Genomic DNA, 25,996 nt, shown 5'->3' on the forward strand with positions numbered 1-25,996 from the left:
AAGTCTCTCGGAGTGATACTTGAACCCACAAAATCCTTTCTGACTCTAAGACAGAGAGAGTGTGAGTGAGTGAGCCAAGCCTGACACAATTTTTAATTCCTGGAGTCTCCAAGGTTTGGCGTACCACAACAAACGGAAGTCAACCTGCCTTTGATCAATCAGGCAGGCAGGCAGGGTGTGTTGGCGTGGCTTTGGCACTGGGGGAAGGATTGGAACGATAGTGCTGTTGTGCTGTGCTCCGGGGGACTGGCTGCTCGGTGCAGCTGGGCTGGTCGATGAAGATGGAGGGTTTGGGGTATGAGTTTGATGATTCCGTCTTTGAAGAGTTTCGGGAGAGAAAGACGGCGCCGGGGATCAAGCTGGGTTCCTACAAAGCCAGATTCTGCGAGTCGGAGGTAGGAGGTTCATTGTGTGTTGCCCACAGTGAGTTTACACAGTGCTGGTTGGACACACTGCTCAGGCAGCAGACAAGGAGGGCGCTCGCTATCAGTGGCTGGGTTGTCAGTCAGGGATCACACAAATACCACACTGCAGTGAAATAACTCTGTATTCAGGAGCAAAGTAATGGCATTCCCCAAAATGTGTTCGATCTCTGAAGCATCCTGGGCCCAGTCCTCGGCCTCACTTGTTTTGTTATTTGTAATGACAGTGTTTGCTGCCAGGTTTACAAAGGGATGGAGAAGTTGTCTGCCCTCCCCTTCAAACATGGCATTTCAGGTCCCGGTACACGGCTACCCAGCCCAGCCCTGCATCCCCTGAGCTCTCTGCGCTGCCCCAATTCTGGCCGCTTGCACATCCCCGATTTCCATCGCTTCACCATCGGTGGCCGTGCCTTCAGCTGCCTGGGCCCCGAGCTTGGAATTCCCTCCTAAACCTCTCCTCCTCTCCCCTCCTTTTAAGACGCTCATTAAAAACGTACCTCTTTGGCCAAGCGTTTGGTCGCCTGCCCTAATATCTCTGTGTGGCTCGGTGGTCAAATGTTGTTTGATAGCGCTCTGGTGAAGTGGCAAGTGCCCTTTGAATCTGTTTCCCGCAGGCTTCAGGGGTGGGGGTGAGAACTATACTGGGGGAACATCGGTGGAGAGGGTGTTAGTGTATTGGTGAGGGATCTGGGGAAAATGTGAGATTTGTAGGCAAGGGAGATGGGAAGGAAGAGGGGGGGAAAGTTATCTGAGATGGCCTCATTGATGATTGAAATGTTGGAAGGTTTGAGACTTCGCATAATGGAAAGATCAAGGATAGCCATAGGTATAAGTAAACATCTAGTAGCCATTGTGTCATGTATTCAACCAGCATTGTAACCCATGTACAATCTGACCTAAGTTGTACACTGAGAACACTGACCACTAGGTGGTGAACTTGTGGGAGACACTCCTAACCTGGACCTTCAGATATAAAAGGGGAAGCTCCACCCACTTCCATCACTTGAGTGCTATGAAATAAAGAACAGGTCACAAACTGACCTCTCAAGCATGGGCCTCGTGTGCATTTATACTGTATAGTAAGGACGTATCAATGGCGACAAGAAACTGGGATTTAAACCACGCGAGCATGGCCACTAGCAGAACAGACGAGAGGTACTGTGTAAAGGAATGGTTGGGACAGATATTCAACATTGTTAAAGCAGCACACAGTTCTCCGGGCAATAACAGGGGCAGTCAGGGACGATCGACTGGCAAAGGACCTTTTGTTTCAAACCGCAGCTCATGCTGGAGGCTTGGAGGCACACACTCAACCGGAGTTTGCAGAGGTGAGCAAAATACCTGCAGAAATTGCAGAAATGAACACTTGGAGAAATCGCTGGAAGCTGAAGTTCAGTGAGTTCATGTGGAGCACGTATACAGTTCATACACCCAGGACGCCACCGATAATGATGAAAGTGCTCCTCAATGGCATTCCAGTATCAATGGAGCTAGACACGGGGACCAGCCAGTCCCTGATGGGTATCAAACAATTCGAAAAGTTGTGGGTGTCCAAGGCCAGGAGACCAAAATTATCGCCGATTGACGCACAGCTACGGACTTACACAAAGCAGATCATTCCGGTGCTAGGCAGCGCCACGGTAGTCATGACCCACAAAGATTCGGAGAACAGGTTGCCACTCTGGATTGTCCCGGGGACGGTCCCGCACTACTGGGGAGGAGTTGGCTTGCTGTCATGAACTGGAAATGGGGCGATGTCAATGCAATTTCCTCTGTGGAGCGAGTATCATGCTCACAGATCCTGGACAAATTTGACTCACTGTTTCAACCCGGTATTGGCACTTTCATGGGGGCCAAGGTAGTGATTCACATAAATCCGGACGCCAGGCCAGTACACCAGAAGGCCAGAGCGGTGCCGTACGTGATGCGGGAAAAGATAGAAGGCAAATAGGATCGCCTGCTGAGGGAAGGCATCATCTCACCAGTCGAATTCAGTGATTGGGCGAGCCCGATTGTGCCGGTGCTCAAGGCGGATGGGTCGGTCAGGATATGCGGCGATTACAAGGCCACCATCAATCGGGTGTCACTCCAAGACCAGTACCTGCTACCGAGAGCAGAGGACCTCTTTGCGACGCTATCCGGTGGCAAACTTTTTTCAAAATTGGACCTGACCTCAGCTTACATGACCCAGGAGCTGGCGAGTGAGTCGAAGAAGCTGACCACCATCACGACACACAAGGGGTTGTTTGAGTACAACAGATGTCCGTTCGGGATTCGCTCGGCCGCCGCGATCTTCCAACGAAATATGGAAAGCCTCCTCAAGTCGATTCCAGGGACGGTGGTTTTTCAGGACGACATCCTCATTACGGGTTACGATACTGAAGAACACCTCCACAACCTGGACGAGGTGCTGCGCAGACTGGACCAGGTAGGGCTGCGACTGAAAAAGGCGAAGTGCATCTTCCTAGCTCCAGAGGTAGAATTGCTGGGGATGAGGGTAGCAGCAGACGGGATCAGCCCTACTGCGTCCAAGACGGAAGCGATCCAGAGAGCACCCAGACCCCGTAACACGATGGAGCTGCGTTCATTCCTGGGGCTCCTGAACTATTTTGGTAACTTTCTTCCCAAATTGAGTATGCTGCTAGAGCCGCTACACGTGTTCCTACGCGAAGGTCGCGAATGGGTCTGGGGGGACAGCCAGGAAAGGGCTTTTAATAAAACAGGCAATTTGTTATGTTCCAACAATCTGTTAATGCTATATGACCCATGTAAGAAACTTGTGTTAACGTGCAATGCGTCGTCCTATGGTGTCGGGTGTGTGTTGCAGCATGTCAATGCCAAGGGTCAGTTACAGCCGGTAGCTTATGCCTCCAGAAGTCTGTCCCAGGCAGAAAGGGGCTACGGGATGGGAGAAAAGGAGGCGCTCGCATGTGTATACGCGGTAAAGAAAATGCACCAGTACCTGTTTGGCAGGAAATTTGAGCTGGAGACAGGTCACAAACCCCTAACGTCCCTTTTGGCCGACAACAAGACCATAAATGCAAACGTATCGGCCCGCATACAGAGGTGGGCACTCATGTTAGCCGCCTATGACTACACAATTCGGCACAGACCGGGCACCGAAAACTGCGCCGATGCACTCAGCAGGCTCTCACTAGCCACCACTGAAGGGGCTACCGAGCATGATGCTGAGATGGTCATGACTGTTGAAGCTTTCGGAAGCAAAGGCTCACCCGTGACAGCCCGTCAGATTAAAGTCTGGACAAATAGAGACCCGCTATTGTCTCTAGTCAAGAAATGTGTCCTGAATGGGGACTGGGCAGCCACGTACAGGGCATGCCCTGAGAAATTTAAACCATTTCACAGGCGCAAGGATGAACTCTCGATTGAGGCCGATTGCCTACTGTGGGGAAACTGCGTAGTCATGCCCCAGATGGGCAGAGAGGTGTTCATCAGAGAACTCCACAATGAGCACCCGAGCATTGTCACGATGAAGGCAATTGCCAGGTCACACGTTTGGTGGCCAGGGATAGACACAGATCTGGAACTTTGTGTTCGCAGGTGCAACACGTGTGCCGAGCTGGGCAATGCGCCCAGGAAAGCCCCCCTTAGCCCCTGGCCATGGCCCGCCAAGCCTTGGTCACGCATCCATGTGGACTACGCAGGTCCTCTCATGGGAAAAATGTTTTTGGTTGTAGTAGACGCCTACTCCAAATGGATCGAGTGTGACATTTTAAATTCAAGCACATCCTCTGCCACGGTAGAAAGTCTACGGGCAATGTTCGCCGCCCACGGTCTACCGGACATCTTGGTCAGTGACAATGGCCCGTGCTTCACAAGCACAGAATTCCAGGACTTCATGGCAGGCAATGGAATTAACCATGTCAGAACGGCACCGTTCAAGCCGGCCTCAAACGGCCAGGCAGAACGAGCATTGCAGATAATCAAACAGGGGATGCTCAGAATCCAAGGGGGTTCCCTACAATGCCGCTTATCACGCCTCCTGTTGGTCTACAGATCCCGACCACACTCGCTCACAGGGGTTCCACCCGCAGAGCTGCTAATGAAAAGGACGCTCAAAACCCGGTTATCCCTTATACACCCCACCATGAAAGAAATTGTCGAGAGCAGGCGCCAGTCACAATATGACTACCATGACAGGAATGCGAGGGCGCGATGTATTGATGTAAATGACCCTGTTTTTGTCCTCAACTACGCTGCAGGGCCCAAATGGCTCACAGGCACTGTGGTTGCCAAAGAGGGAAATAGGATTCTGGTAGTTAAACTTACCAATGGACAAATCTGCCACAAACATGTGGATCAAACAAAAAGGAGGTTCAGCAACCCCATAGAAGAAGCAGAGGAAGAACACGATGTAGAGTTCACTCCACCACAGGTGACCGAACACAGGAACCAAAGGGAGGAGAGCCCAGTCACTGTGGGCAGTCCGGACAGGCCTGAGGCACCGCAACAGCAGACACTCAGGCCAGCGCCCAACAACCGGAGCCCCAACTCAGGCGCTCTACAAGGAAGCGTAAACCACCAGAGAGACTCAACCTGTGATCCCAATAAGACTTTGGGGGGGAGGTGATGTCATGTATTCAACCAGCATTGTAACCCATGTATAATCTGACCTAAGTTGTACACTGTGAGAACACTGACCACTAGGTGGTGAACTTGTGGGAGACACTCCTAACCTAGACCTTCAGATATAAAAGGGGAAGCTCCACCCACTTCCATCACTTGAGTGCTGTGAAATAAAGGACAGGTCACAGACTGACCTCTCAAACATGGGCCTCGTGTGCATTTATACTGTATAGTAAGGACGTATCACATTGTGAGAAAGATGAGAACAGATCTATCTGTACATTCTCTCCACTGTTATTTGGAGAGTGGTGGAGGGTTTTTTAAAGCAGAAAATAACAATGAAACAAATTTTATGGTAATAGATCTTGTTTTTTGTGGGAAAATGAAGCAAAAAGCTGGTCAGTTTCGTTGTGTATGCAATAACTGTTAGACTGAATACTGTTTAACTCCAAGAGGTATGACCTTAGCTCTGCTTTATTCAGGCCCAAAGTGGCTAATATACAAAATGGCTGGCCTTTTATACTTGGACTGCACACACGTGCGTGCAGCCCAATGGCCTCCAACAGTGACACCATCTAGTGGCTAGTGATCCGAAAAGTATGTACATGACCGGTTTCTTATGGGCAAACTTTCTGTTTTGAAAAGCTGTTAGTTTAGGTGCAGAGTACTGCTGCTGTGAAGCACCTTACGGTGTTTTACTAAATTAACGGCGCTATATAAATGCAAGTTGTTGTTGGATGACTGTCACTTAAGATATTCGTTAACTTCAAAGTTCCAGAAACTATGGGCCCAAGTTTCCACATGATTTGCGCCTGATTTTTAGGAGCAACTGGTGGAGAACGGACTATCTTAGAATTCGCAATTCTCCACTTTTTTTTTTCTGCAGTTCTAGTCAGGTAGAACAGTTCTACTTTGGAACAGAATTTTTTCTTCCAAAGGGGGTGTGTCCGGCCACTGACGCCTGATTTCAAAGTTTCCACAGTGAAAATGTACTCCAAACTAAAGTAGAATGGAGCAAGTGAAGATTTTTGTAGAACTGAAAAAACCTGTTCTACACATTAAAAAATCAGGCGCAGGTTACAAATCAGGCGTCCAGAACGAGGTGGGGGGGGGGAAGGGAAGTCATTAAAATCGACAATAAATCCTTATTTATACTTATACAAATATTATACAAATAAATCCAACCTGAATAAACATTTATAAGCAAAGAAAAGATCTTCCTACCTGTGTGAAAGTGCTTCAGCCAGGAAGAATGGTGCAGCAAGCCTCACAAAACGAGGCAGCCGTTACCGAATGCGGGGGAGGGAGGGAGCCGACGGAACGCGGGCGGGAGGGAGGGGAGCCGACCGAACGTGGGACGGGGGGGAGGGAAGGGAGCCGACCGAACGCGGGCGGGAGGGAGCCGACCGAACGCGGGGGAGGTGGGAGGGAAGGGAGCCGTTCCAGACGGCTGGCGGGAAAGAGAGAAGGCTGCAGGAAGCCTCAGAAATTGAGGAGCCATTTCCCAACGGCAAAAGGGGGAGGTCGTCGGGAAACGGCTGCCTCAACTTTCTGAGGCTTCCTGCACCCTTCTCACTGCTGCAAGAAGCCTCAGTGCTGATGTGCTGATGGCAATGTACATTTATTAAAAAATGTTAAAAAATTAAACAGCTACAAAGAACTACAAAAATGGCCGAGTGCCAATGTTTTTTTCACACTGAGCATGCGCGAACGCTCCAACGCACACGTGCAGCATTGCCGGCAGGAAAAAAACTAATTTAAATAGTACCCGCCCCCTCCCACTTACAAAATCGGCGCGAGTGTAGGCTCCGCCCCCCTGGGCGCCGCGCCAGGCAGACAAGGAACTGCAGAACGCTCCCGAATCGCGAGTTTTTTTTCCGGCGCCGTTTTAGGCGCGAGAAACGGGCGTCCAGCTCGGAGGGGCGCCCGTTTTTTATCGTGTGGAAACTTGGGCCCTATAATTTACTTATCCCTGTTCTTCACACATATGCACTTGGATTGACGATCAGTAGCTTTTTTAAATCACTGGTGCTATTTTAGAGGCGATGGACTAGGGGATGAATATAAAGTGTCACAAGATGGGTTTGAATGAAAAAGATCCCTTTGATCTCATTCCTTCAGAATACCAAACCTACTATAGCATCTATAGTCGTCGTTTCCTAAATGAGCCCAGTGTACTGACCTTGACCACTATTCCAGCTGTTCATAGAATCGTACAACTCAGAAGAAGGCCATTCAGCCCGCTCTTTGAAAGAGATATTCAATTAGCCCCATTCCCCTGCTTTTTCCCAGAGCTCTTCAAACTTTTCCTTTTAGAAACATAGAAACATAGAAAATAGGTGCAGGAGTAGGCCATTCGTCCCTTCAAGCCTGCACCACCATTCAATAAGATCATGGCTGATCATTCAGCTCAGTACCCCTTTCCTGCTTTCTCTCCATACCTGTCGATCCCTTTAGTCGTAAGGGCCATATCTAACTCCCTCTTGAATATATCCAATGAACTGGCATCAACAATTCTCTGCGGCAGGGAATTCCACAGGTTAACAACTATCTGAGTGAAGAAGTTTCTCCTCATCTCAGTCCTAAATGGCCTACCCCTTATCCTAAGATTGTATCCCCTGGTTCGAGACTTCCCCAACATCAGGGACATTCTTCCCACATCTAACCTGTCGCATCCTGTCAGAATCTTATAAGTTTCTATGAGATCCCCTCTCATCCTTCTAAACCCCAGTGTAAAAAGGCCCAGTTGATCCAGTCTCTCCTCATACATCAGTCCAGCCATCCCTGGAATCAGTCTGGTGAACCTTCACTGCACTCCCTCAATAGCAAGAACGTCCTTCCTCAGATTAGGAGACCAAAACTGAACACAATACTCCAGGTGAGGCCTCACCAAGGCCCTGTACAATTGCAGCAAGACCTCTCTGCTCCTGTACTCAAATCCCCTAGCTATGAAGGCCAACATGCCATTTGCATTCTTCACCACCTGCTGTACCTGCATGTCAACTTTCAATGACTGATGTACCATGACACTCAGGTCTCATTGCACCTCCGCTTTTCCTAATCTGCCACCATTCAGATAATATCCTGCCTTCGTGTTATTGGCCAAAGTGGATAACCTCACATTTATCCACATTATACTGCATCTGCCATGCATTTGCCCACTCACCTAACCTGTCCAAATCACCCTGCAGCCTCTTAGCATCCTCCTCACAGCTCACACCGCTACCCAATTCAGTGTCATCTGCAAACTTGGAGATGTTACACTCAATTCCTTCATCCAAATCATTAATGTATATTGTAAAGAGCTGGGGTCCCAGCACAGAGCCCTGCGGCACTCCACTAGTCACTGCCTCCCATTCCGAAAAGGACCCGTTTATCCCGACTCTCTGCCAACCAATTCTCTATCCACGCCAGTACATTACCCCCAATACAATGTGCTTTCATTTTGCACACCAATCTCTTATATAGGACCTCGTCAAAGGCCTTTTGAAAGTCCAAATACACCACATCCACTGGTTCTCCCTTGTCCATGCTACTAGTTACATCCTCAAAAAATTCCAGAAGATTTGTCAAGCATGATTTCCCCTTCATAAATCCATGCTGACTTGGACCGATCCTGTCACTGCTTTCCAAATGCGCTGCTATTTCATCCTTAATAATTGATTCCAACATTTTCCCCACTACTGATGTCAGGCTAACCGGTCTATAATTACCCGTTTTCTCTCTCCTTTTTTAAAAAGTGGTGTTACATTAGCAACCCTCCAGTCCATAGGAACTGATCCTGAGTTGATAGACTGTTGAAAAATGATCTCCAATGCATCCACTATTTCTATGGCCACTTCCTTAAGTATTCTGGGATGCAGACTATCAGGCACCGGGGATCTATCGACCTTCAATCCCATCAATTTCCCAAACACAATTTCCCAGCCTAATAAGAATATCCTTCAGTTCCTCCTTCTCTCTAGACCCTCGGTCCCCACGTACATCCAGAAGGTTATTTGTATCTTCCTTCGTGAAGACAGAACCAAAGTATTTGTTCAATTGGTCTGCTATTTCTTTGTTCCCCATTATAAATTCACCTGAATCCGACTGCAAGGGACCTACGTTTGTCTTCACTAATCTTTTTCTCTTCACATATCTGTAGAAGCTTTTGCAGTCAGTTTTTATGTTCCCGGCAAGCTTCCTCTCGTACTCTATTTTCCCCCTCCTAATTAAACCCTTAGTCCTCCTCTGCTGGATTCTAAATTTCTCCCAGTCCTCAGGTTTGCTGCTTTTTCTGGCCAATTTATATGCCTCTTCCTTGGATTTAACACTATCCTTAATTTCCTTGTTAGCCACGGTTGAGCCACCTTCCCTGTTTTGTTTTTACTCCAGACAGTGATGTACAATTGTTGAAGTTCATCCATGTGATCTACAAATGTTTGCCATTGCCTATCCACTGTCAACCCTTTAAGTATCATTTGCCAGTCTATTCTAGCCAATTCACGCCTCATGCCGTCGAAGTTAGCTTTCCTTAAGTTCAGGACCCTAGTTTCTGAATTAACTGTGTCACTCTCCATCGTAATAAAGAATTCTATCATATTATGGTCACTCTTCCTCAAGGGGCCTCGTACAACAAGATTGCTAATTAGTCCCTTCTCATTACACATCACCCAGTCTAGGATGTCCAGCTCTCTAGTTGGTTCCTCGACATATTGGTCAAGAAAACCAGCCCTAATACACTCCAGGAAATCCTCCTCCACCGCAATGCTACCAGTTTGGTTAGCCCAATCTATATGTAAATTAAAGTCGCCCATGATAACTGCTGTACCTTTACTGCACACATCCCTTATTTCTTGTTTGATGCTGTCCCCAACCTCACTACTACTGTTTGGTGGTCTGTACACAACTCCCACCAGCGTTTTCTGCCCTTTGATATTCCATAGCTCCACCCATACCGATTCCACATCATCCAAGCCAATGTCCTTCCTTACTATTGCATTAATTTCCTCTTTAACAAGTAATGCCACCCTGCCTCCTTTTCCTTTCTGTCTATCCTTCCTAAATGTTGAATATCCCTGGATGTTGAGTTCCCAGCCTTGGTCATCCTGGAGCCATGTCTCTGTGATGCCAATTACATCATATCCATTAACTGCTATCTGTGCAATTAATTCGTCCACCTTACTCCAAATACTCCTCGCATTGAGGCACAGAGCCTCAGGCTTGTCTTTTTAACACACTTTGCCCCTTTAGAATTTTGCTTTAACGTGGCCCTTTTTATTTTTTGCCTTGGGTTTCTCTGCCCTCCACTTTTACTATTCTCCTTTCTATCTTTTGCCTCTGTCTCCCTTTTATTTCCCTCTGCCTCCCTGCATAGGTTCCCATCCCCTGCAATATTAGTTTAACTCCTTCCAACAGCACTAGCAAACACTCCCCCTAGGACATTGGTTCTGGTCCTGCCCAGGTGCAGACCGTCCGGTTTGTACTGGTCCCACCTACCCCAGAACCGGTTCCAATGTCCCAAGAATTTGAATCCCTCCCTTCTGCACCACTCCTCAAGCCACGCATTCCTCTGAGCTATCCTGCGATTCCTACTCTGACTAGCACGTGGCACTGGTAGCAATCCTGAGATTACTACTTTTGAGGTCCTACTTTTTAATTTGGCTCCAAGCTCCCTAAATTCGTCTCGTAGGACCTCATCCCATTTTTTACCTATATCGTTGGTACCTATATGCACCACGACAACTGGCTGTTCATCCTCCCTTTTCAGAATGTCCTGCACCCGCTCCGAGACATCCTTGACCCTTGCACCAGGGAAGCAACATACCATCCTGGAGTCTCGGTTGCGGCCACAGAAACACCTATCTATTCCCCTTACAATTGAATCCCCTATCACTATCGCTCTCCCACTCTTTTTCCTGCCCTCCTGTGCAGCAGAGCCACTCACGGTGCCATGAACTTGGCTGCTGCTGTCTTCCCCTGAAGAGTTATCCTCCCCAACAGTACCCAAAGCGGTGTACCTGTTTTGCAGGGGGATGACCACAGGGGACCCCTGCACTACCTTCCTTGCACTGCTCTTCCTGTTGGTCACCCATTTACTATCTAGCTGTGTACCGTTTACCTGCGGTGAGACCAACGTGCTTTTCACGTCATTCTCAGCATCGTGCATGCTCCAGAGTGAATCCACCCGCAGCTCCAGTGCCACAATGCAGGCGGATGCACTTCCCGCACACGTAGTCGTCAGGGACACCGGAAGCGTCTCTGAGTTCCCACATAGTAAAGGAGGAGCATAACACGTGTCCGAGCTCTCCTGCCCTTGGATTAATTTAATTGGGCAACAACAATGTTAAAGGTTACTTACTGATAAAGAAAGAAATCGAAAAACTACTTACCATTCACTTACCCCCTGTGACGTCACCTTTCAATTTATTTCTACTTTTTTGCCTTCTGCCCCTGCTGCAGCTGCACAAGCACACCTCTCCGACTCACCAACTGCCGCTGGGCCTATTTATAGGCCTCCCCACGCTGCCTCTCCGACTCACCAACTGCCACTGGGCCTATTTATAGGCCTCCCCACGCTGCCTCTCCGACTCACCAACTGCCACTGGGCCTATTTTAAAAAAATTATCAAACTCTTCTGAAAAAGGGCTGACTGAGGTGAAAAGTTGCCAGTAACTTCCATGTCACGAAATTGGCTTGAATCAGCTCCTCTTCAGTAGATTTAAAAAAAAGTTAAATCCTACTTTGATTTTAACATTTACCGCCTCTGATCACTTCCAGTGGTTTTGGGAAGAAATTTGCACAGCTGATGATGTGGAGAAACTGACTGTACTGAAGTTTCGGGGAGATCTGGCATTCAAGCGTCAGGATTATCAGGTATCTAGAAATATCAGATATTTGCCATGACCAAGGGAAGACTATCTCCTGTATGTAATTTTTAATAATTCATTCACGGTACATAGGAGTCGCTGGCAAGGCCAGCATTTATTGCCCTTGAGAAGGTGGTGGTGAGCCGCCGCCTTAGACAGCTGCAGTCCGTGTGGTGAAGGCACTCCTACAGTGCTGTTATGGAGGGAGTTCCAGGATTTTGACCCAGTGATGATGAAGGAGCGACGCTATATTTCCAAGTCAGGATGGTGTGTGACTTGGAGGGGAACTTGGAGGTGTTCCCATGCCACCTGCTGCCCTTGTCCTTCTAGGTGGTAGAGGTTGCTGGTTTGGGAGATGCTGCTGAAGAAGCCTTGGTGAGTTACTGCAGTGCAGCTTGTACATGGTACACCCTGCAGCCATGATGCGCCGGTGGTGGAGGGAGTGAATGTTTATGGTGCCAGAGGATGGGGTGCTAATCAAGCCAATATTTGAATACTTCTTGCATTTTCTCAAAGGACTATCGTTATTCCTTTGTTACTTTAAAAGACGTAGAAAGAAAACTACACGATAACCCTTTCATTATCAGAACAAAGTCCAGTAACGCATTGGCTACTATGTTTTAAATTGTGGAAAAAGAAATGCATACTTTATTTGCAGAGGACTTGTAGTTTGTTTTTTATGAAATGCTTTTTGTCAGTGCTAGGTTTTAGTATTAGTCTAAATGGTATATAATTGTAAAAGTTCACTTGATTACAAAATACTGTATAATGCATACTCTTCCGTTCATTTTCTTTCCCAGAAAGCGTTGTGTGAATACACCAGTAGCCTGGCCCTTGTTCCAGAGACAAATATAGCTCTCAGACGAGACGTACAGGAGGCCCGAGCTCGATCTTTGTGCCTTCTTGGCAGGGATGAGGATGCTTTGGATATAGCGCAAAAACTGGTTAGTCTTAACTGTGGCAGTGTAAAATTAAAATACAATTTAGCTTCACAGTATTGTGCAATCAAAAAGTACTGTGCTGTATCAAAAATTACTGACGTTTCAGTCGTGGCTCAGTGGGTAGCACTCTTGCTTGCCTCTGAATCAGAAGGTCGTGGGTTCAAGTCCCACTCCAGAGACTTGAGCACTATGATCCAGGCCAACACTCCTTATGCAGTACTGAGGGAGTACTGCACTGTCGGAGGTGCCGTCTTTCGGATGAGACATTAAACCGAAGCCCCGTCTGTCTTCTCGTCAATCCAAAAGATCCCATGGCACTATTTTGAAGAAGAGCAGGGTAGTTCTTCCCTGGTGTCCTGGCCAATATTTATCCTTTAACCAACATCACCAAAGCAAATTTTCTGATTATGATCACATTGCTGTTTGTGGGAGCTTGCTGTGCACAAATTGACTGCCGCGTTTCCTACATTACAACAGTGACTACTGTTCAAAAGTACTTAATTGGCTGTAAAGCGCTTTGGAACATCATGAGGTTGTGAAAAGCTCTATATAAATGCAAGTCTTTATTGAAATAATTAAACAATTCGAATATAAGTATGGTGATAATTAGTATTGAGTATCAGAGATATGCAACAGAAGTGGCCCCAGGGATAGTGAATGCATTGGTTGTAATTTACCAAAATTCCCTGGATTCTGGGGAGGTCCCAGCAAATTGAAAAACTGCAAATGTAACGCCCCTATTTTTTTTAAAAAGGAGGCAGACAAAAAGCAGGAAACTATAGACCAGTTAGCCTAACATCTGTGGTTGGACAGATGTTGGAGTCCATTATTAAAGAAGCAGTAGCAGGACATTTGGAAAAGCAAAATTCAGTCAGGCAGAGTTGGCATGGATTTATGAAGGGGAAGTCATGTTTCATAAATTTGCTAGAATTCTTTGAGGATGTAATGAACAGGGTGGATAAAGGGGAACCAGTGGATGTGGTGTATTTGGACTTCCAGAAGGCATTTGACATGGTACCACATAAAAGGTGATTGCACAAGATAAATGTTCATGGGGTTGGGGGTAATCTATTAACATGGATAGAGGATTGGCTAACTAACAGAAAACAGAGAGTTGGGATAAATGATTCATTCTCGGGTTGGCAATCAGTAACTAGTGGGGTGCCACAGGGATCAGTGCTGGGACCCCAACTATTTACAATCTATATTAACAACTTGGAAGAAGGGACTGAGTATAATGTAGCTAAATTTGCCGATGATACAAAGATGGGAGGAAAAACAAAGTGTGAGGGGAACACAAAAAATCTGCAAAAGAACATAGACAGGCTAAGTGAGTGGGCAAAAATTTGGCAGATGGAATATAATGTTGCAAAGTGTGAGGTCATGCACTTTGGCAGAAAAAAATCAAAGAGCAAGTTATTATTTAAATGGATAAAGATTGCAAAGTGCTGCAGTACAGCGGGACCTGGGGGTACTTGTGCATGAAACACAAAAGGTTAGTATGCAGGTACAGCAAGTGATCAGGAAGGCCAATGGAATCTTAGCCTTTATTGCAAAGGGGATGGAGTATAAAAGCAGGGAAGTCTTGCTACAATTGTACAGGGTATTGGTGAGGCCACACCTGGAATACTGCGTGCAGTTTTGGTTTCCATATTTACGAAAGGATATACTCGCTTTGGAGGCAGTTCAGAGAAGGTTCACTAGGTTGATTCCAGAGATGAGGGGGTTGACTTATGAGGAAAGGTTGAGGAGGTTGGGCCTCTACTCATTGGAATTCAGAAGAATGAGAGGTGATCGTATCGAAACGTATAAGATTATGAGGGGGCTTGACAAGGTGGATGCAGAGATTATTTCCACTGATGGGGGAGACTAGAACTAGAGGGCATAATCTTAGAATAAGGGGCTGCCTATTTAAAACTGAGATGAGGAGAAATTTCTTCTCTCAGAGGGTTGTGGATCTGTGGAATTCGCTGCCTCAGAGAGCTGTGGAAGCTGAGACATTGAATAAATTTAAGACAGAAATAGACAGTTTCTTAAACGATAGGGGAATAAGGAGTTATGGAGATGGGCAGGGAAGTGGACCTGAGTCCATGATCGGATCAGCCATGATCGTATTAAATGGCGGAGCAGGCTCGAAGGGCCATATGGCCTACTCCTGCTCCTATTTCTTATGTTCTTATATTCTTGTAGAGGTTCCAAAAAGTAAAAGTTTACCCAAAACAATTTTTTTTTAAAGTACACAGCACCCCAATAGGAGTCCACAGGACCACAGACAGTGCTCTGTAAGGTAGTACAGTACTGATAGGACAATGGTCCGGATTTTGTGGTGGTGATGGTGAAACTGTCAGTGTTCATTGTCATTACCCCTATAAAACTGACAGCAACTTTTGGAGATAGTGCATGCGCAGATAAACATGGAAATCCAAAAGTTGCTGTCAGTGATTCCACACTTCTCCATAGGTTGCGTTGTTGAACTCCCCGGCGCCAGAAATCTTTGAAAAATCGCTGATCTGTCGAGAACTTCAGCTTTTATGCCGTAATATCGCTCTTTAAAAAAGACCCTGAAAAGGTTAAACTTTGTTGAATGAAATGTAACTGAGTTTTTAATGGCATACTGATTAATAATTACTGCTGAACAACTGTTCTGCCCTGAAAAACTAATTTTATATTTGTGGAATATCACATTTTTAAAATCCCATGGTTTTTAATATAATTTTATATTTTTTATGTTTTTTTAAAAATTGTTTGATATTTCAGCTTCCACATTAGTCACGTGAATGTCCCAATCTTTATTTCGTCTCTAAAATTATTAAGAAGTGATGGAAAATCAGTGCATTTTATTTCCTAGTTTGCTGTCTGTGAGAATTCTTCAATGTGATTGGCTCGTCACCCAGCTTGATGACTTCACTGATGCTGGAGATCCCCTAGACTTGACCCTGGCATGAAATTAATGTCAGGAGAGCTGAAATTCACGTCATTGAAATCGATAGATCTTTGTGGGCAGCTTTCTTCGAGGTCAGCAGTGAGCGCAATCACTTCGCCGCTGACTGCAAATTCCAGGCCTATGTTTTCGGGGAGACGGGAAATGTTTGTAGTTCAACGGGTTGATGTAGATTTGCTGCACTCTGGAGTGTTGGGGTCACAAACCCCTATCCCAATTCCTCCATATGGTAAGTTCCAGCTCTAGCTAAGGTTGTTGCTAGGTAGTGGACAGAGAGCACAAGATGGAAGGGATAATAAGAGGACAGGTCACCTTTGGCCATTCTCCTCCACTCTCGCCAACAGCGATTTACCGAGTGATATTCATAGAGTCTATTTGAGGTCCTCCTCAACTGGAAAATAGTACATGACACAAAGGCACTAAAAGGAAGGGAAATATAATTTTTTTTTTAAGTTGCTGAAAATTTTATAATATTTAGAAATGCAGCTAGACAAAATATGTGATAATTCTTTGAAAAGAAGAAATTTGCAGGACTATGGGGAAAGAGCAGGGGAGTGGGACTAATTGGACAGCGCTTTCAAAAAGCCGGCACAGACACGCTGGGCCGAATGGCCTCCTTCTGTGCTGTATAATTCGATGATTTTGTGCTGAGGAACAATAAAAAATTACACTACAAAATTAAGCGCTTGTCACTTGTGCGTTCGCTTCTTGTTTATTTTTATGTACATTAAGTGCTTAGAATTCTCCTTATTTCTAATCTGTGTTACTTTTATTCTGTTTACTAGAGATCTGAGGTAACCAACACGGACCACCTCACCACAGTTCTTAACCTTGATGTTCTGATTTATCGGCATGCTGGAAATCTGTCCCGAGAACTTTGCTGTTTACAACAGTTAGTTTCCTTGCACCCTCTCAATCCATGGTACTGGAAGAAACTAGCTGAGTCTTACCTGGGTCTAGTTCAAGCCTTATCGTCTGCGACAGTATCAGCAGTCCCAGCCTGCAAGGATGGGCACTGCCTCAGAAAGCCACAACAGACAGGTGTTGAAACTGAACCATCTAAAACCAAACCTGATGGCGCACAGCCTCAACACTCGAGCAAAGATCCTTCTGTGCAAGTGGATTGTAAAAGGCGGACATTCTGCCCCAAAAGTGTGTCCGAAGAGGAGAATTCAGATCCAACACTTAAAAATAGCAGAAAGCAACCATCGGGGACAGGGAATGTTGGCTCTATCTACTCCGCTTCTGGCCATAGCATAGAAACCGATTCCAAACGTGGGCAGGAGCTGAGGGATCTGTGGGTGTTTGCATGTTCCTCCTTCGCAAGAGCAAGGTATGCATGTAACGTGTGAACAGGGTGTCATTTATCTGTGTCACCGGGCCGGATCTTGCTGGAACGAGGCATCTTTCGGTGTACCCCGTTAGTTAGACTCTTTCTTGCACCCTTTAGCTCAAAAAAAATGTTGTGGCATAATTTGCTTAAAGTGCGAGCTGATAATGACAAGGCAAGGGCAACGGGGCATCTGGGACCTCAGTGAACGGACAAACGACAGAGAAGGAGGGTGAATTAAAGTCAAATCAGGTACTAAAAGAGAAATAGAGAGGGAACGAAAGATTGCATTAAGAGAGAAATAGACAGAAAGGAAAAGTAAGGAAAAAATGTACATTTAAAACTTGATGATTTTAAAATCTCTAACAACACTGAATTTGATGGCCATTTTGCGCATTAATAACGGCGTGCATCGTTCACACGCCGTTATTCTTCTGGAAGTTACCTACTCTGTATGCATACTATACCTTTACTTTGTTTTTCTCACTCTTGCTTTCTCTCTCCTTGTCCATCTCTTACTCTTTTATATTTCATGTTTTTTCTCAGCCTCCACAGCGCTCCTGGGGCAGAGAATTCCATAGATTTACAACCATTTGAGAGAAGAAATTCCTTCTCTTTTCAGTTTTAAATGGACGGACCCTTATTCTGAGACTATGTTCCCTAGTTTCAGTTTCCCCTATGATGGAAATATCCTCTTTGCATCCATCTTGTTAAGCCCCCTCATTATCTTATATGCTTCTATAAGATCTCCTCTAATTCTTCTGAACTCCATGGAGTATAGGCTCAACCTATCTTCATAAGTCAATCCCCTCATCTCCGGAATCAACCTCGTGAACCTTCTCTGAACAGCCTTCAATGCAAGTATATCCTTCCTTAAATACGGAGACCAAAACTGTACGCAGTACTCTAGGTGTAGCCTCACCAATGTACAGTTGTAGCAGGATTTCTCTGCTTTTATACTCTATCCCCCTTGCAATAAAGGCAAACATTCCATTTGCCTTCCTGATTACTTGCTGTACTTTTTGCATTTCATGCACAAGGACCCCCAGGTCTCTCTGTACTGCAGCACTTTGCAATTTTTCTCCATTAACATTATAATTTGCTAAAATTATTTTTCTGACAAAGTGGATAACCTCACATTTTCCTACATTATACTCCACCTGCCAAATTTTTGCCCACTCACTTAGCCTGTCTATATCCCTTTGCAGGTTTTTTGTGTCCTCCTCACAATTTGCTTTTCCACCCATCTTTGTATCATCAGCAAACTTGGCTTCAGCCAAGTCATTAATATAGATTCTAAATAGTTGAGGCCCCAGCACCGATCCCTGCGGCACCACACTAATTACTGTTTGCCAATCGAAAAATGACCCATTTATCCCGACTCTCTGTTTTCTGTTAATTAATCAATCCTCTATCCATGATAATATATTAACCCCAACCCCGTGAATTTTTATCTTGTGCAGTAACCTTTTATGTGGCACCTTATCGAATGCCTTCTGGAAATCCAAATACACCACATCCACTGGTTCCCCCCTTATCCACCCTGCTCGTTACATCCTCAAAGAGCTCCAGTAAATTTGTCAAACTTGATTTCTCTTTCATAAACCATGCTGACTCTGCTTGATTAAATTATACTTTTCCAAGTGTCCCGCTATGGCTTCCTTAATAATGGACTCCAGCGTTTTCCCAACGACAGATGTTAGGCTAACTAGTCTATAGTTTTCTGCTTTCTGTCTCCCTTTTTTAAATAGGGGCGTTACATTTGCGGTTTTCCAATCCGCTGGGACCTCCCCAGAATCCAGGCAATTTTGGTAGATTACTACCAATGCATCCACTATCTCTGCAGCCACTTCTGTTAAGACCCTAGGATGTAAACCATCAGGTCCAGGGGACTTGTCCACCTTTAGTCCCATTATTTTATCGAGTACTACTTCTTTAGTGATAGTGATTGTATTAAGTTCCTCCCTCCCTATAGTCCCTTGATTATCCACTATTGGGATGTTTTTAGTATCTTCTACTGTGAAGACCGATACAAGGTAGTGATATGAGGTGATGAGAACATTACTCTTGGTCTCTCCCAGAAGTGGACCCTATGTTTCCTACAGTCCGGAGAGCGCCGTTGCTGCCCAGTATCTGGAAATACAATATTGTGACCTGGGGGTTTAACAGTGATGTGTGTAATGGATACTGTTATCTCACATGTGCCAGGGTCAGGGTAAACGCTTTTAGTATTCTGACTCTGAATGTAAAGACATTCTATACTAAATGTAGAATTTAGTATTCTGCACCTTAAAAATAACTTTTTGTGAAGTTTCTGTTTCTAATTATGGTTTTTTTCCTGTTTGCACATTTGAATATCACCCCAGTAGAACAATAAAAGTGAATTTCAGCTTTGTCGATACAAGTACAAACACCATTCTGAGGCGAGTTTTGTATTGCACCAGTAAGTTTGGAAAGGACTGAACTGTGCATTTTATATATCATTTACTGCACGATGCAGTTTTCTTTGCACTGTGAAAGATTAACCAATGAAACCATCTGTGCTTAGACTCCTGTTGCAGGTGGTGAAGCCCCAGCAGGCCTCTTTTGTCCTGGAAAGGAACCTGACTGTCCAAGAGGAGATCAGGCAGCAGCTCAGCAACCTGGAGCTGAGGGAAGAGGCATTGAATGCACTAAATGAGGTAGCTGCATCTATTAGTTGCTTGAATTTGTATTTTTATATACTGTGTGAGTAAGCTGTGTAAATGATTCTGTCCAGGTCATATGACTACAGATCTATTCATAAACCCTAGGTGTTCTTGTGTTTGAACTAAGCTCTGGAATTCCCTCCCTAAACCTCTCCGCCTCTTCTCCGTTAAAAACGCCCCTTAAAACCTACTTTTTTGGCCAAGCTTTTGGTCATCCGCCTTAATATGTGACTCGGTGTGAAATTTTGTTTGATAGTTGTTCCTATGAAGTGACTTGGGATGTTTTACTACGTTAAAGGTGCTATATAAATACATGTTGTTGTTGTTGAACTTTGCTTGCATAAAAACTAGTCACCACACTTCAGTAGTTCATTCACTGTGTGAAACGCTTTGAAAAAAACAATAAGCCCAAAGCAGTACTTTGAGACACACAAAAGCACAAGTCCACGGTTGTGCAGTGCAGTTTTACACAGATGCCCGGAAGTAGATTTACATGGAGGCTGATCCAACAGCTGGACAAGGTTATCAGGTATGAGCTGAGACCAGAATACTGCAATGATTTAAGAAACTGTTAGATACTGTAATAATTAGATAGTAGGCTTGGTATTCCGGAACGATAGCCATCTTCATCCAAATCTATCTTGTGACAAGCATAACTTGATATGGTGCTATATACAAGCAGGTATTGCTAATATTATTAAGAACTTCTTGAACCGTTCAATTAACCTTTTGTATAGAGTATAAAAGCAAGATGGTAGACCTTTATAAATCACTGGTTAGGCTTCAGCTGGTGTACTGTGTCCAATTCTGGGCACCACACTTTAGAAAGGATATCAAGGCCTTGGAGAAGGTGAAGAGTAGATTTACCAGAATGATACCAAGGATGAGGGATTTCAGTTATATGGAGAGTCCAGAGAAGTTGGGGTGTGCTCCTTGGAGCAGCAAAGATTAAAGGGAGATTTAATAGAGGTGTTCAAAATGATGAGGAGTTTTGATAGAATAAATAAGGAGAAACTGTTTCCGCTGACAGGAGGGTCGGGAACCAGAGGGCACAGATTTAATATCATTTGCAAAAAAGCCAGGGGAGATGAGAATTATTTTTTACTCAGCAATCTGGAATGCACTGCCTGAAAGGATGGTGGAAGCAGATTCAAGAGTAACTTGTAAAAGGTAATTGAATAAATACTTGAAAAGGAAAAATTTGCACGGGTACGGGGAAAGAGTGGGGAGTGGGACTAATTGGATAGCTCTTTCAAAGAGTCGGCACAGGGATGATGGGCCGAATGGACTCCTGTGCTGTAAGATTCTATGAACCTACAAGTTTCTTAACTAGATAAGCATTTCTAGTTTTCTTTTAATTGTATGTTTGTTACTAACATCTATTTGGGAGAGTATTTTGAATTATTGATATTAATCCATTGTAATGCAGTAAAATTCTTCAGTGAGTGCTGGCAATGGGCCTGTGAGCCCACTCTTTGTATGTTTTTAATACCATGTGTGGAGGGTGTTGTGTTCTCCCAAGTCGAGTGGAGCGTAAACGATGGCATTGGCTGGTTGAGCTGACTGGCCTGTTTCTGTGCAGTATATTCTCTGTAATTCGATTACCTTTTTGGTGGGTTCAGTACTTATTCCAAAACAACACAGTAATGTTGGCCAAATAATGATTTATTGATATGAGCAGTTAAAGCACTTATTTTTGATTTCAGTCTTTGCAGAGTCACAGAAGGGATTGGCCACAAACATTGACTTCAAACTCACCTCAATTTTAGTGTAGTTGGTTGGGGAAATTGGCCCAAAATTATATCCTTCTGATACAGTGTAATATAGTGTCAGGGACCCACTCTTGGACTCATTGGAATCCAATTTTATACTTGCACTGACTTTTTTTTCTGGTTTAAAAACTTTGATGGGAAGAATTTCAACTCTTTTGTTTTTTATTGTGTGTTTGCTGTTCCGTCACATTTTAATTTTGATGTCTAGTTTAGATCAAATTTTGTCAAACAAGTGCAGCTGGCACCGAACTAAGCATGTGAACATCTGCTGGCTTATAGATATATGGGAGCATGGTAGCATAGTGGTTATGTTACTGGACTAGCAATCTAAAAGCCTGGACTAATAATCCAGGATTCAAATCCCACCATGGCAGTGTGAAAATCTGGAAATAAAAAGCTAGTAAAAGTGACCATGAAGCTACCTGATTGGTTCTCTTAAAAACAATCTGCTGTCCTTACCTGGTCTGGCCTATATGTGACTCCAGTTCCACATCAACTTCCCTCTGAAGTAACTTAGCAAGCCACTCAGTTGTATAACCTCTCAGAGCAATCAGGGATGGGTAATAAATACCAGTCTAGCCAGCGGTGCCCACGTCCCGAAAATGAACAGACTCACTCAAAGGTTTGTGAAGCTTTGTAATTCTCTACCCCAGAAGGCTGTGGATGCTCAATTGTTGAATATATTTTTGGCTACTAAGGGAATCTAGGGATATGGGGATAGAGAGGGAAAGTGGAGTTGAGGTAGAAGATCAGCCATGATCTTATTGAATGGCAGAGCAGACTCAAAGGGCCGAATGGCCTACTCCTGCTCCTATTATGTACAAAATAGGTAAGATTCTTGTAGTCAGATACAGAAGCTTCAGTAGTCATTGTAATTCCTTTACAAACATCCAAATGAGTTACAGTGGTTGCCCACTTTTTTGGAAAAACGACAAAAAGTCTGAAGACTTCTGCACAACTTTAAACTTTCAGCTTGGCTCAGTTCATGATACACTTGCCTCTGGGTCAGAAGGTTGTGGGTTTGAGTCCCACTCTGAGATAAAGCAGATAAGTTGGGGCTGACATTCCAATGGCGTACTGAGAGAGTGCTGCACTGTCAGCGGTGCTGTCCTTCGGATGGGACAGAATCTGTCTGCTTGTTCAGATGCGCTTTAAGGATCCCGCAATGCTATTTCAAAGAAGGGCAGAGAGTTCTTTTGGCCAACATTCCTCCCTCAACTAACATCATCAGATTAACTGGTCCTTCATCTTATTTGTTGTTTGTGGGATCTTGAGTGTGCAACATGGCTGCCACATTTGCTTAGCTAACAAGAGTCTTTGCAGTTGAAAATAACTCGAGCACTTTGAGAAGTTTCTGAGACATGCAATCAGGTGGTTTATAAATGCAAATCTATTTTTGATTTTGTGGAAATTAATTGTGTGCTTTTTAACAATTATATTTGATTTCCACTGGAGTCCATTTTAACGAGTCTATATGATAAATGCTCAAAAATATGCTGTGCACATTTGGTGTGGGTTTTTTTTGTTGAATAATTGAAAGCTCAGGCTGACAGAACAAAATGTACAGTTTATTTTTGACCATATCGAAATCTGTTGGCCCGGAAACATATGTATGTAATTTGGTCTATTACGAGCCAGAGCATTTGGAAATGAGCCTGGTGTGTTAGCAAACAATGTGGCTCATTTTAGCAAGGCTGCAAGTTTATACTACATAAGAAAGCATGCACTGGAATTTGTTTGAACTGTTCTTTAAATAAAATGGTTTATTGTATACTGCAGACCAGTTGGTTCAGCTCCGTCATTATCCATGGAGTCATCCATTCTGTTTGCGCTGGAAGGATTTCATTTAACTTTTTCGAAGGTTTTTTTAATGCAAGATGTTAATACAAAACATCTTCGGGGAAACCATCTGCTGCTTCACGCCAGTGGTGGCATAACGTCACTGTTCGGGGTCAGAAGTATAGGCAGTACTGCCAATTCCCTGCCCACTTCAAGAACCCACAATCTCACCGAAAGCCAATGAGCTGCTTGCTGAAATATCCGAATGAGCTGCTTGGGGGCACCATGTGTACTTCCAGCTTTGTCCTAGAAATACAATCAATGCAAATAAAAGTTCATTGGAAATTGTTGTCCCAACATCTTTGAAAGTACAAAAAAGAGTGCAGACTTGCATTAAAGCTGAACAGCCTAATTTTGAAAGAATCTTTGGGGAAGTTTATTTTCTTTTTGCACCCGCCCCCCTCCCCCCATCTTCCCGGAAATGTTGCTCGGCAGTTTGCACCGATTTTTATTTTCACTTGTACTTCAAGTGCAAAATATGGGATTCTCCAGGGCTCCCACAGTTTTTATGCTTCCTGGAGGAAGTAAAGGAAGAGACTAATATCCAGCAATTGCAATTACCACCCCATTAACGACCCTCCAAACCCCATGTATCGATGGAGGCGATCATACATCAGTTTGCCTGAGAAACACTTCATCAAGTGGGTCGTGGGTTCAAGTCCTATTCCAGAGACTTGAGCACAAAAACATAGGCTGACTTTCCAGTGCAGTACTGAGGGAGTGCTGCACTGTCAGAGGTGCCATCTTTCAGACAAGATAGTAAACCGAGGCCCCGTCTGCCCCCTCAAGTGGGTGTAAAAGATTCCATGGCACTATTGAAAGAAGAACAGGGGCGTTCTCCCCGGTGTACTGGCCAATATTTATCCCTCAACCAACATCACTAAAATAGATGGTCTGGTCATTATCACATTGTTCTTTGTGGGAGTTTGCTGTGCGCAAATTGGCGGCCGCGTTTCCTACATTACAATAGTGGCTACACTTCAAATGTACTTCAATAGCTGTAAAGCACTTTGGGATGTCCTGAGGTCGTCAGAGGTGCTACTTAATTGCAAGTCCTTTCTGCACTTAAAAACATAAGAAATGGGAGCAGGAGTAGGCCATAAGGCCCCTCGAGCCTGCTCCGCCATTTAATACGATCATGGCTGATCCGATCATGGACTCAGGTCCACTTCCCTGCCCGCTCCCCATAACCCCTTAATCCCTTATCGGTTAAGAAACTGTCTAAGTCTGTCTTAAATTTATTCAATGTCCCAGCTTTCACAGCTCTCTGAGGCAGGAAATTCCACAGATTTACAACCCTCTGTGAGAAGAAATTCCTCCTCATCTCAGTTTGAAATGGGCGGCCCCTTATTCTAAGATTATGTCCCCTAGTTCTAGTCTCCCCCATCAGTGGAAATATCCTCTCTGCATCCACCTTGTCAAGCCCCCTCATAATCTTATATGTTTCGATAAAATCACCTCTCATTCTTCTGAATTCCAATGAGTAGAGGACCAACCTCCTCAACCTTTCCTCATAAGTCATCACCCTCATCTCCAGAATCAACCTAGTGAACCTTCTCTGAACTACCTCCAAAGCAAGTATATCCTTTCATAAATATGGAAACCAAAACTGTACACAGTATTCCAGGTGTGGCCTCACCAATACCCTGTACAATTGTAGCAAGACTTCCCTGCTTTTATATTTCATCCTCTTTGCAATAAAGGCCAAGATTCCATTGGCCTTCCTGATCACTTGCTGTACCTGCATACTAACCTTTTGTGTTTCATGCACAAGTACCCCAGGTCCCGCTGTACTGCAGCACTTTGCAATTTTTCTCTATTTAAATAATAACTTGCTCTTTGTTTTTTCTGCCAAAGTGCATGACCTCACTCTTTCCAACATTATACTCCATCTGCTACTCACTTAGCCTGTCTATGTCCTTTTGCAGATTTTTTGTGTCCTTCTCAGACATTGCTTTTCCTCCCAGCTTTGCATCGTCAGCAAACTTGGCTACGTTACACTCGGTCCTTTCTTCCAAGCCGTTAATATAAGTTGTAAATAGTTGGGGTCCCAGAACTGATCCCTGCGGCACCCCACTAGTTACTGATTGCCAACCCGAGAATGACCCATTTATCCCGACCCTCTGTTTTCTGTTAGTTAGCCAATCCTCTATCCATGCTAATATATTACCCCCAACCCTGTGAACTTTTATCTTGTGCAGTAACCTTTTTATGTGGCACCTTGTCAAATGCCTTCTGGAAGTCCAAATGCACGACATCCACTGGTTCCCCTTTATCCACCTTGTTCGTTACATGTTCAAAGAACTCCAGCAAATTTGTCAAATATGACTTCCCCTTCATAAATCCATGCTGACTCTGCCTGACCGAATTATGCTTTTCCAAATGTCCTGCTACTGCTTCTTTAATAATGGACTCCAACATTTTCCCAGCCACAGATGTTAGGCTAACTGGTCTGTCGTTTCCTGCTTTTTGTCTGCCTCCTTTTTTAAGTAGTGGCATTACATTTGCAGTTTTCCAATCTGCTGGGACCTCCCCAAAATCCAGGGAATTTTGGTAAATTACAACCAATGCATTCACTATCTCTGCCGCTACTTCTCTTAAGACCCTAGGATGCCAGCCATCATGTCCA

At 44.7% G+C, this 25,996-nt stretch overlaps 1 protein-coding gene across 1 annotated transcript in view; it reads left to right on the forward strand.

Annotated features, from left to right (window-relative positions):
- The first annotated feature begins 214 nt into the window (after positions 1-214).
- Positions 215-25,996, forward strand: part of c1h8orf76 (chromosome 1 C8orf76 homolog) — a 39,750-nt gene continuing 13,968 nt past the window's right edge. Inside the window, exons 1-5 of the mRNA XM_070873888.1 lie at positions 215-395; positions 11,769-11,864; positions 12,658-12,801; positions 16,525-17,072; positions 19,618-19,750. Of these exons, the coding sequence (XP_070729989.1) occupies positions 276-395; positions 11,769-11,864; positions 12,658-12,801; positions 16,525-17,072; positions 19,618-19,750 (1,041 nt within the window). The 5' untranslated portion in view covers positions 215-275. The remainder of the gene's footprint in view (positions 396-11,768; positions 11,865-12,657; positions 12,802-16,524; positions 17,073-19,617; positions 19,751-25,996) is intronic.

This window comes from Pristiophorus japonicus, chromosome 1 (assembly GCF_044704955.1).
Source record: "Pristiophorus japonicus isolate sPriJap1 chromosome 1, sPriJap1.hap1, whole genome shotgun sequence".
In the NCBI taxonomy this organism is placed as follows: domain Eukaryota; kingdom Metazoa; phylum Chordata; class Chondrichthyes; family Pristiophoridae; genus Pristiophorus; species Pristiophorus japonicus.